Consider the following 12,063-nt stretch of genomic DNA (forward strand, 5'->3'; position numbering starts at 1 on the left):
GTTTTGCTCCCTCAAGACTGGGAGGATGTTTCACCCTGTATCTTTGTTGGTTTGAGGTGGAATTGTTTGAAATTTTTTCCAGATATTCTGTAGGGAGTGGTGAGGAAGTGTGCAAAAAATCAGCTTTGTAGGACTTAAAATAGTTGCTAGAGGGCGCTTGGGAGTTAGTGACCCAAATTTGAACCGAATCGGAGGAGGTTGACTTTTTGACAGCCTGTCATTTGAGTGACAGGCAAAAGTTTGACGTTTCGTTTGAACTGGGCTGGGACGCACTGGGAGGAGCTACTGTCCAGCCAGAAATTCCGGTCAAAAGCGCCAGCGTCCGGATTGGCCAAGGAGCCAACCGGATTTGAGGCCTGGGGAGGAAGCATAAAATGACGGATAACTCGGTCACGTGACCTCCTACAAAAAAATGACAAGAGACCAAAAATGTCGAGCGGATCGAGTTACCCCAGATAGGCTCAGAAAGTTTGCTGTTTTGTTTTTGTAAAGTTTGTTTTGGTTGATATAATGTTTCAGCCAACCTGGCCGGATAATTGAACATCACCCTGTATCTCCCTTGGATTGAAGCGGAGAAATTTAAGACATTTTTCCTTATATTCTACGGGTGACACTTGGCAACCCTGCAAAAAATCAGCTTTCTACTCCCTCAATTAAAGGAGTTTTGGTACAATTACCCTTTTACCTGCTCAGTGTGTGAGAGAAATGTAAATCGCACGGAGCTGCCTTATTTCATTCTTTAATCGACTTGGCTGATTGTAGGGGGGTGGAAGGGGTGGGGGGGAACCACCCCTTCCATCCCCACCCCTCCCACCTCTCCAACCCCTCTCGTTATGACACCACGTTCGTTAACCTCCTCTTTGTGAGGTTTGTTAGAAAGCAGACATGCAAATTCCTCCTTTTCCTCCTCTCTTTTTGATTATTCGAATAATATTCATCAAATCGTCTGGGCCACTGTAAAAACTGACTCGTTACGGTCCTGTTATCGCAACTTTAGGGCCGGTTAACCCATTTTTCTGCACATTAATCATTCATACAGTCCGGCAACGCGTGAGGGTGGGTTTTTCCATTTTTAATCCACCCTCCCTCGTCGGATTTATTCCCGGTTTACTTCAACGTAAAATTGAGCTTTAATCCGTTTAGAGCGCCGCCGGACCTGTAATTTACTTTTTATGTGCGCCTAATCCCAAACACACGTCGATACTGCAGTTTTAGGTGAGGTTTAGTTGGGTTACCAGACTCTGGTCCAGTACGGCCCTGTTTCTTGACTTATCGGATTGAATTTTTTTGTGTATATTGGTCAGGGTTAGGGCTAAGTTTGTACCAAAAATCACTTTCCTACCTCATCCCGTTCCTGAGATATGACAGATTAAGTAGGTTGCTGTTCAGTGAGTTTCAGGCTCATAAGTCACCAACATACACTTTGCTTCAGTACAGCCCTGTTTTTCAGGTTTAAGCGCTGAAATTTGGTGTGTACGCTGCCAGAGCCTTAATCTATTTGTGTGCTTAAGACCACCCCTTAAACTTAACCAGTTGCTGAGATATGGAATTTTAAATACATTGCTTGCAAGTGAGTTTCAAGCTTCTTAATCACCTTACAAGACTCCGGTCCAGTACGGCCCTGTTTCTTGACTTATCGGCTTGAATTTTTTTGTGTATTTTGGTCGGGGTTAGGGCTAAGTTTGTACCAAAAATCACTTTCCTCCCTCATCCCGTTCCTGAGATATGACAGATTAAGTAGGTTGCTGTTCAGTGAGTTTCAGACTCGCAAGTCACCAACATACACTTTGCTTCAGTACGGCCCTGTTTTTCAGGTTTAAGCGCTGAAATTTGGTGTGTACACTGCCAGAGCCTTAATCTATTTGTGTGCTTAAGACCACCCCTTAAACTTAACCAGTTGCTGAGATATGGAATTTTAAATACATTGCTTGCAAGTGAGTTTCAAGCTTCTTAATCACCTTACAAGACTCCGGTCCAGTACGGCCCTGTTTCTTGACTTATCGGCTTGAAATTTTTTGTGTATATTGGTCAGGGTTAGGGCTAAGTGTGTGCCAAAAATCAGCGTCCTACCTCATCCCGTTCCTGAGATATGACAGATTAAGTAGGTTGCGGTTCAGTGAGCTTCAGGCTCATAAGTTACTAACATACACTTTGCTTCAGTACGGCCCTGTTTTTCAGGTTTAAGCAATGAAATTTGGTGTGTAAACTGTCAAAGCCCTAAACTAGTCACGTGCCAAAAATCCCCGCTTAAACTCCCCAACTTTCCGAGATATACAATTTTGAATTTGCAGCTGTCTCTGTAGTGTTACAGGCGATCTAACCTGAAATAAAACAACACCCAATATAGGAAATTAAACAATCTTTATTATATATAGCAACTGTCATTCACACGTCACACAAGCGTACAGCGTTGCCAAAATGTCCGCAAAGTATCATTTTCTATTGTAGCGATATGTTAGTAGAAGTTTCGATATAATTCCAGAACGTTCGATCGAATATTTACACGGAGATGAGCTAGTGGCAACGTTGCCTGAAATCCTTTGCGGGAACAGTAAATCCAGCGAGTTTGGAGCTGTTTTCAGCGTAAAAGGAGGTTTCTGAGGTTAGAATTGTGGTTAGAGGGCACCAGGGAGCCAGTAACCCGAATTTCAGCCCAATCGGAGGAGGTTGACATTTTTGACAGTTTTGAGGGGCTGTCATTAGAGTGACAGGCAAAAGTTTGACGTTCCGCTTGGACAGGGTTGGGACACACTTGGAGGAGCTACTGTCCAGCCAGAAATCCCGGTCAAAAGCGCCAGCGTCCGGATTGGCCAAGGAGCCAACCGGATTTGAGGCCTGGGGAGGAAGCATTCAATGACGGATAACTCGGTCACGTGACCTCCTAGGAAAAAATGACAAGAGACCAAAAATGTAGAGCGGATCGAGTTACCCTAGATAAGGTAAAAAAGTTTGCTGTTTTGTTTTTCTGAAGTTTGTTTTGGTTGGTCCAATGTATCAGCAACCCTGGCCGGATAACTGAACATCACCCTGTATCTCCCTTGCATTGAAGCGGAGACATTTGAAGCAATTTTCCTAATATTCTATGGGTAACACTTGGCAACCCTGCACAAAAATCAGCTTCGTACGACTTAAAATTGTGGTTAGAGGGCGCCAGAGGGCAAGTAACCCAAATTTCAGCCCAATCGGAGGAGGTTGACTTTTTTGACAGTTTTGAGTGGCTGTCATTTGAGTGACAGGCAAAAGTTTGACGTTCCGCTTGGACAGGGTTGGGACACACCCGGAGGAGCATCTGTCCAGCCTGGAATCCCGGACAAAAACGCCAGCATCCGGATTGGCCAAGGAGCCAACCGGATTTGAGGCCTGGGGAGGAAGCATTCAATGACGGATAACTCGGTCACGTGACCTCCTAGGAAAAAACGACAAGAGACCAAAAATGTTTAGCTGATTGAGTTACGTGGGAAGAGCCCACTTGAAAAGCCAGTTTAGTTAGGTTAAGTAAGTTTTAGACTAAAATTTGATTCCCCAATCCGGCTGGGACCCTGAACCAGGAGGGTCAGAAGGAATGCAACGTTGCCACAGCGACTCACCACCTACAATCCGGTCACAACAGACCCGTTCACCATCCTGTCCTTCTTTATATCATCAATCGTGGACACCGCCATCAAATCCAAAGGAAACTGAAAGGTGATATCACTTTTACTGGGTGGATACTGGTGGTTTTCGCTGGATTCTGCGGTCCGTTTCTCCCGTTGCAAGGCTTGATTCTGGTGGCGTTTCACGCAAGAATACACCACGAAAACCACCGAAAAGAACCCAAAAGACAGGATGCATAGCAGACCGATAAACAGTCCTCGACTGGGGTTTTCCGGGGATTTTTCCCTCAACTCTCCGCACAACGGAAGCTCTTGTAAGCTCAGTTTGGTGAGAGGTTGACCAAGTAGGGAAGTGGGGAAGGCACAGGAGATGTTCCGGGAAAGAGGTGAGTGCAGGAGGTTGCTGATGCACTGGTCGCACCTCCAAGGGTTCCCTGCTAGGTTAACATACTCCAACCTCTCCAGAACTGCGATTCCTTTGAGGCTTGTGAGGTTGTTGTGGCTTAAATCCAGACGTTTTAACTGTCTGGGCAACAGCGCAGTGTCCAGAAGAGTCAAGTTATTCCCTGACAGGTCTAAGCTGGTTAGTCTATCCGGGAGGAAGCCTTTGTAAAGCTTCTGGAGCTTTAAGTGGGCAATTCCAAGCTCCACCACGTGAACCACAGTGTCCAGAACCAGTTTCACTCCTTCCATCTTCAAATTGTTCCCGCTCAAGGTGAGCTTCTCCAAAGTGGAGGCCACGTGAGTGAAGGCGAGTTGTTCCACCTTGTACAGCTTGTTGTGGCCCAAATCCAGCTCGACTAAGCTGGTCAAGTTGGCTAGAGCGGTGTTGGGCAGCTTGGCGATACGGTTTCCGGCCAGATTGAGGTGTTTCAGCTGCTGTTGGTGGACGAACGTGTTCTCGAGGATCACGGGGAACATGTTGCCGTCCAGTTTCAAGGTGTGCAAACGGTGCAGGTCCTGGAACTCGTCGTAGTAGAGATACTGGATGAGGTTGTGGCCCAGGTCCAGGTGGGTTAGGTAAGGCAAGAGGTGGTAGAGTTGGGTGTTGATGCGTCGCAGGCCGCAGTTGCGACATTCTAAGGTTCTCAGCTCCTGAAACAAAACGACGATTTTTAAATTTTTCTCAATTAAACTACAAACAATTAGCTACAATCCCACGCAAAAATCATTTAAATCGGTTTTGTTTTGACGGTTTCCTGTCAGTTTGAAGGTTAAGCGGAGGTCAAAACGGGGGCAGAAATATCTCGAAAACGGTGAAAGGTGTCGCAAATTTTCTTTCGCAGTTTAATTGGCAAAGCCAAGGAGCAACGGATGTAACTTTTAAGACATTTCAGCGAAGCACCGTTTGGTTTTGTTAAGAGGCCCAAAAAACCCCCCTATTTTCTAACCTAGTTCATATGCGGCAAGCCCCATTTAGGCCCGTATCTTTCTTAATTAGTAAGTGAACATTTTTAAATTTTTCTCAAATAAACTACAAGCAATTAGCTACAATCCTGCGCAAAAATCATTGAAATCGGTTTTAAATTGACGATTTTATGTTACTTTGAAGGTTAAGCGGAGGTCAAAACGGGGGTAGGAATATCTCGAAAACAGTGAAAGGTGTCGCAGATCTTCTTTCGCAATTTAATTGGCAAAGCCAAGGAGCAACAAATGTGACTTTTAAGACATTTCAGCGAAGCACCGTTTGGTTTTGTTAAGAGGCCCAAAAAACCCCCCTATTTTCTAACCTAGTTCATGTGCGTCAAACCACATTTAGGCCCGTATCTTTCTTAATTAGTAAGTGAAAATTTTGAAATTTCTGTCAGTTAAACTAGAAACAATTAGCTACAATCCAGCGCAAAAATCATTTAAATCGGTTTTGTTTTGACGGTTTCCTGTCAGTTTGAAGGTTAAGCGGAGGTCAAAACGGGGGCAGGAATATCTCGAAAACGGTGAAAGGCGTCGCAGATTTTCTTTCGCAGTTTAATTGGCAAGGCCAAGGAGCAACGAATGTGACTTTTAAGACATTTCTGCGAAGCACCGTTTGGATTTGTTAAGAGGCCCAAAAAACCCCCCTATTTTCTAACCTAGTTCATATGCGGCAAGCCTCATTTAGGCCCGTATCTTCCTTAGTAAATAAGTGAAAATTTTTAAATTTTTTTCAATTAAACTACAAGCAATTAGCTACAATCCTGCGCAAAAATCATTGAAATCGGTTTTGTTTTGACGGTTTCCTGTCAGTTTGAAGGTTAAGCGGAGGTCAAAACGGGGGCAGGAATATCTCGAAAACGGTGAAAGGTGTCGCAAATTTTCTTTCGCAGTTTAATTGGCAAGGCCAAGAAGCAACGGATGTGACTTTTAAGACATTTCAGCGAAGCACCGTTTGGATTTGTTAAGACGCCCAAAAAACCCCCTTATTTTCTAACCTAGTTCATGTGCGGCAAGCCTCATTTAGGCCCGTATCTTCCTTAATAAGTAAGTGAAAGTTTTTAAATTTTTCTCAAATAAACTACAAGCAATTAGCTACAATCCTGCGCAAAAATCATTGAAATCGGTTTTGTTTTGACGGTTTCCTGCTACTTTGAAGGTTAAGCGGAGGTCAAAACGGGGGCAGGAATATCTCGAAAACAGTGAAAGGTGTCGCAGATCTTCTTTCGCAATTTAATTGGCAAAGCCAAGGAGCAACAAATGTGACTTTTAAGACATTTCAGCGAAGCACCGTTTGGTTTTGTTAAGAGGCCCAAAAAACCCCCCTATTTTCTAACCTAGTTCATGTGCGTCAAACCCCATTTAGGCCCGTATCTTTCTTAATTAGTAAGTGAAAATTTTTAAATTTTTCTCAATTAAACTACAAACAATTAGCTACAATCCAGCGCAAAAATCATTTAAATCGGCTTTGTTTTGACGGTTTCCTGCCAGTTTGAAGGTTTCGTGATGGTTACTTCCGGAGATATTTGCCTTAGTTGGTCTCCCGGCAGATGAAAGTCCCTATCAACCAGTTAAGTGGCTGTCCAAAGCGCACTTTCGCCAAATGTTCACAAAAAATATTGTCGGGACTAATTTGAGATGCCACTGCTCGAGAGTACAATGCTGGAAATGATGAAAGTGACGATTTAGTGGAAGAAGATGATGCAGATTTGAAAAGTGGTGATGTAAAGGAAGAAGCTGAAGACATTGATGAAGAAGGAGGTTTTAGAGAGGATGAAAGTGGTTTAGAGGACTAAGGGGATGGTCTGGAAGAAGTAGAGTCATCTTCGAGGTTTTTCAAAGGAATTTCCTGGGATTTTGCAAAATTTTTCCAACAATTTGCTTGGTAGGGTGTTTTTTATGGATTAAACCACTTTTTTGAATCTCCCGAGAAAGATTTGGCAACAACGCTTTCCCAGTTTGGTGCATCAGTTAGAGGGCTTCAATAGCAACATGGGGAGTTGTTGCAGCATACCGTACGTCCAAAAATAACCGAGTTAGGACGTTTCTACCCCAAATGAGGTTAAAAATCCACTTTTTAGCCACATTTCGGCTAAATCTGGCAACTGCGATTCCAGGATTTTGCTGGATTTACGCAGAAAACTTGAAAAAGCAGTCTAGAGACCTGTTGCAGCAAGCTGAAAGCCCAAAAACAACCTGGTTATCCCTATTTCTCATGCTTTTACTTCAAAAAAGTCTTGGACAATAATTATTTTGCAACTTTTCGAACCCATCTGGCAACGGTGCGGTAACTTTGGAATTTGATTACCTAACAGCCTGGGCCTTTTAGGGATTAAACTACTCTAAACCAGGTTTAATTCCTGAAAATTTCAACTCGATCGGACTAAAATTGACTGTTCCACCCCTAGAGTCAGTAAGGAGGTTTGTACCGTTAAAACACGGGCACAAGTCGCTTTTTTTTTAGTTTTCTTTGCTGTTTGGCAACCGCGCCTTACATTTCTGCCTAGAATCAGTTAGACGGGGCCAAAAGCTACCAAGTGTGCTTTGGCAGACCACTGTAAGTTCAAAAATAACCGAGTTATGGCCATTTAAAGTTGCTGTGCCTTAAAAATATGAGGACAATATCACTTTTTTGAATCTGCCGAGAAAGATTTGACAACAACGCTTCACCAGTTTGGAGCAACAGTTAGGGGGCTTCAATAGCAACCTGGGGAGTTGTTGCAGCATACCGTGCGTCCAAAAATAACTGAGTTAGGACGTTTCTACCTCAAATGAGGTTAAAAATCCACTTTTTAGCCACATTTCGGCTAAATCTGGCAACTGCGCTTCCAGGATTTGGCTGGATTCACACAGAAAACTGGCAACTGCGCTTCCCAATACTCTCCAGGGTAGGCCCCTTGATTGTGTGACATTTCAAGGTCATCGATTGCACCTGTCAGGTTTGACAGCACGTCAAAAGTGAGTTGAATATTCAGCCCCCGCTCCAAGCAAAGTTACTGTGTTTTGTGGCTTTGAACCTCAATAACACCCTAATTCGACTAGGTACAAGAAAAATGCTTATCAGATGATCGAAAGTAGAGGTTATAATCTTTCAGACGGTGCAAGAAAAACCGGGCTAGCTTCTCACCTAACGCCGCTAGAGGGCGTCAAAGTTTACCCGGCTGTCCTCCCGAGTCTAGTTGAGGCAGTCAAGGGATAGCATTTAACCGGATAACTTCAAAACGGTTAAAGGTATCAAGTTGAAATTTTCGGTGTGGTAGAACAGCCCTAGAAGACAACTTTTTGTATTCTTGGCTTTTTCTCGTACAAAGTGCCGTTTTGGAGTAACTTGGATTTGATCATTTAGCCCCTCTAAAAGTGGGGAAATTGCCACTTTCTGACTCTTCCCGGGCCAGTTTGGCAACGATGCTTCCCAGCAGTGTGCGCGGTTGCCAAGTGGGCTTTACAAGCTTTAAGTTTCTCCAATAAATTCAACTAAAAAATGTAATTTTAACCTGTTTTGCTTTGTAAAGTGGTTTTAGTGGCAGAAACTCACTGTATTCCCACCTAATATGGATTGTTCCCTTCCCTCCCTTATGCCCGATTTTTCATTTATTCGTCAGGGGATTAGGATAATTCCCTTTATCCAGCTTATGAGTGTATTATTTCAATATCATTCAAATCTAGCGGATCTACGTGCGTCTCATTGTCACGGATGGAGGGATTTGGCTGGAAAAGTGTAATTTTTCACTTTTGCGAATTCAATTTGAATTTCCACGTTTGTTGGGGATTTTCCAGGTTTTTTTTTCAGTCACTCTATAGAGAAAATCGTTACACTCCATCACAGAGTGTGTAAACCACCAAATTTCCTGGAAAGTTAACCAAAAACAGCCTTATTGGACGTTAAAGACACTAATGAGGTTTCACTCAAATTTTTGAGGAAAAACTAATTTTTTTTGGGGTTAAGTGGGTGTGGTGGCAACAGGGCAAGTCTTGGAAACTACCTGGTAAGGAAATTTGGAGAAGGAAGGTGGTTTCAGGTTGCTAGAGCTCTACCACACTGATGTTAAGAGGGTTATCTGGACAGGAGGTTTAATTTCAAGTCCAAAAACTGATTTAACCTTGCCTAGTCAACAATTCTGTTTAGTGCTTCCAGGGAAGCTTGAGCTGCTCTACATTTTCGGTCTCTTGTCATTTTGCCGTCAGAGGTCGCGTTTCTGAGTTACAGAGTTTTTGCAGTTTCCGCCAGGAACCTCAGAAAGGGTTGGCAGGTAGACCAGCCCAAACTGTTACACCCTCAAATCTGGTTTAAGGCGGGAAAGTTACCTCCCCTGGAGGGTCCCAGCCTCGACTAAAAAAAGTTTCAAATTTCTGTCAGGTTGACCTGTCAAAAAAATGTCAAAAATGCAATTTTGCCCGATAGGGCTGAAATTTGGGTTACTAAGTGTTTTGACCTCTCTGAAGACAGTTGGAGCACTTAAACTAGTTTACGAAGAAAAAAATTTAATTTCCAAACAATTTCCTGAGTTTAAGTCACAAAAATCACTTTCTGAGTCTGTCTTTCTGAGATTGTACCATAAACGTGCTCTTACGCAAGGAAAATTGTACTGTATCTCGGTTATTTACACACCTACAGGGTGATTCAAAATACCAATGGAAAGCCCTTGAAATTCTCTATAAATTTCTATTTTTGAGGTTTTTCCGTGAAAAGCACTGGGAGGGAGTTAGGCGCCATTTTATTGCCCCACCTTCCACAAGCGTGGGGGAGGTTGTCAGCAAAAAGCAATTTTCCTCAAAAAACGGTGCGTCGCACGCCAAAATGCTAAGAATCAAAAAAGATGCGCCCTGACCTGCGCTATTGCACGCAATTTTTTTTGAATAAAAAAAAAGTCGCATAACCGAGTTATTGACTTAGAGAGGAAAATTCGGGAAGTTGTAGGGAAAAACGCCTGGAAATCCAGGGATTTTGCGCTTAAAAACCACTTGGCAACACTGCACTCACTTGAACCGGCTCGCACAACTAGCTTTGTTGGGTCAATGGGGTAAAATTAAGAAATTACTAAAAAAAATCGAGCGGATTTAGATCGGGTGGGCGTACAGGCCACTACAGAAACTGTTTGATGTTTAAAACCTTATAACTCGGTTGTTTTAAGGGTTAGAGGGTTCGTTCTTTCACTGTTTGAAAGCCCTTTAAATCCTTAAGACAATCCTTTATTAGGTATTTGTTCGAAAAATTCCAGGAAAGAGAGTTATTTGCGATTTTTCAACTTTTACCACCAACTACATTAGGAAGTAGTTGGCTACCAACCAGCTTTTCCCTCAGTACTCCCCAGGTTTCTGAGAGATTTCAACCAAACTTTTTCTGGATACTGCCACAACTTATTGCTGTTCCCACTCAAAAATCCACAACAACCCAACAACCTGTTTCGGCAGGAAAAATTATCAAAACTGACGTCTGCCTTGTTTAAGAGCAAAACAAATTGAAACCCTCCTACTAAGGATTTACGGGCACTTGCAAGTTTCCGACAAGTTCCCAGATAAGAGCAAACGATTGTTAGACTGTGATAATGCCTGATTGCATTTAAAACAAGTGCCACCTGATCCCAAACGCTCTAAATTTGCGTGCCAGAGCGGAAATGGAGGATTTACTAATGAACTTTCTGCAATACAACGGCGAGAATGGATTGAAACAATACCGGGAAAGGTAACAAGATATTTTGATGCTACACTAGTGCATTTGCCTTGTCGAACAGGCTTTGTAACGGTTTTTACACGAAAACGGCAAAAAAATTGGTTCTAGTTTAAGTTGGTGGGAAACTAGTAAACTTCATCACTCCAGCGGACAAGTTTTTCTGGGATTTTTAGGAAACTGGTTGACGGATGTCTTTGAAACTCTTAGGGTTGATGGAACTGTCTAAAATACGTCTTTTGTGACTCTTGACTTTTTTTTGTGGGACGCACCGTTAAGCCGCAAATCTCTGCCTCACCTTGGTGAGGGGTTCTAGCGCTAGCACGCTGAAAGTAATTGTTACAAACTGACCTAACCTAACTTAATCCGCTAATCCGTTTAGGGGATCTGGAGTAACTTGAGCTCCTCTACATTTTTGGTTTCTTGTCATTTTTTTGTTAGAGGTCGCGTTTCTGAGTTATGCAGGTTTGACAGGTTCCTCCAGGAACCTCAGAAATGGTTGAGAGGATGGCCAGTCTAAACTGTTACACCCTCAATTCTGGTTTAAGGGGGAAAAGTTACATCCCTTGAAGGGTCCCAACCACAACTAAAAAAAGTTTCAATTTTTTGCTTGTTTGACAAGTTTTGACCTGTCAAAAAATGTCAAAAATGTCACTTTGTCTGATTGGGCTGCAATTTGGGTTACTAGGTCTTTTGCCCCCTCTGAAGACACCTGGAGCACAAAAATTGGGTTAGGTTGGAAAAAAAACCGATTTCCAGACAAATTTCAGGTTTTGCGTGTCTCAGTCAAGCTGGCAGGGTAAAGTGTCCAGAAAACTGTCTTTTTTTATTTTTTTTGTGGGTAAAATTGGTGTAGTGGCAACAGGGCAGGCCCTGGACACCGTCTGGTAATGAAATCTGGAGAGGAAGGTGCTTTCAGCAAAGCAAAAGCTCTGCCGAACCCTGGTAAGGGGGTTACTAGGAAAGGAGCTTTAAATTCATGTCCAAAAACTGATTTAACCTAACTTAATCAACGATTCCGTTTAGTGCTTCCTGGGTAACTTGACCTCCTCTACATTTTTGGTCTCTTGTCATTTTTCTGTCAGAGGTCGCGTTTCTGAGTTATGCAGGTTTGACAGCTTCCTCCAGGAACCTCAGAAATGGTTGGCAGGTTGACCAGCCTAAACTGTTACACCCTTAATTCTGGTTTAAGGGGGAAAAGTTACATCCCCTGGAGGGTCCCAACCACCACTTAAAAAAGTTTCAATTTTTTGCTTGGTTGACAAGTTTCGACCTGTCAAATATGTCAAAAATGTCACTCTGTCCGATAGGGCTGAAGTTTGGGTAACTAGGTCTTTTGCCCCCTCTGAAGACACCTGGAGCATAAAAATTGGGTTAGGGCAGAAAAAACCT

The 12,063-nt window shown here is 43.0% G+C and overlaps 1 protein-coding gene across 3 annotated transcripts in view; it reads right to left on the reverse strand.

Moving 5' to 3' along the window:
- Positions 1 to 2,344: 2,344 nt before the first annotated feature.
- The window catches only part of LOC145737516 (uncharacterized), a 100,586-nt gene continuing 90,867 nt past the window's right edge, over positions 2,345 to 12,063 (reverse strand). For all 3 annotated transcript variants that reach the window (XM_081992219.1, XM_081992220.1, XM_081992221.1), the window contains exon 4: positions 2,345 to 4,688. In XM_081992219.1, coding sequence (XP_081848345.1) covers positions 3,591 to 4,688 — 1,098 coding nt within the window. In that variant the 3' untranslated portion in view covers positions 2,345 to 3,590. The remainder of the gene's footprint in view (positions 4,689 to 12,063) is intronic.

Source organism: Ips typographus, linkage group LG14 (assembly GCF_016097725.1).
Source record: "Ips typographus isolate SLU linkage group LG14, UJ_Ityp_2.0, whole genome shotgun sequence".
Taxonomy (NCBI): Eukaryota; Metazoa; Arthropoda; class Insecta; order Coleoptera; family Curculionidae; genus Ips; species Ips typographus.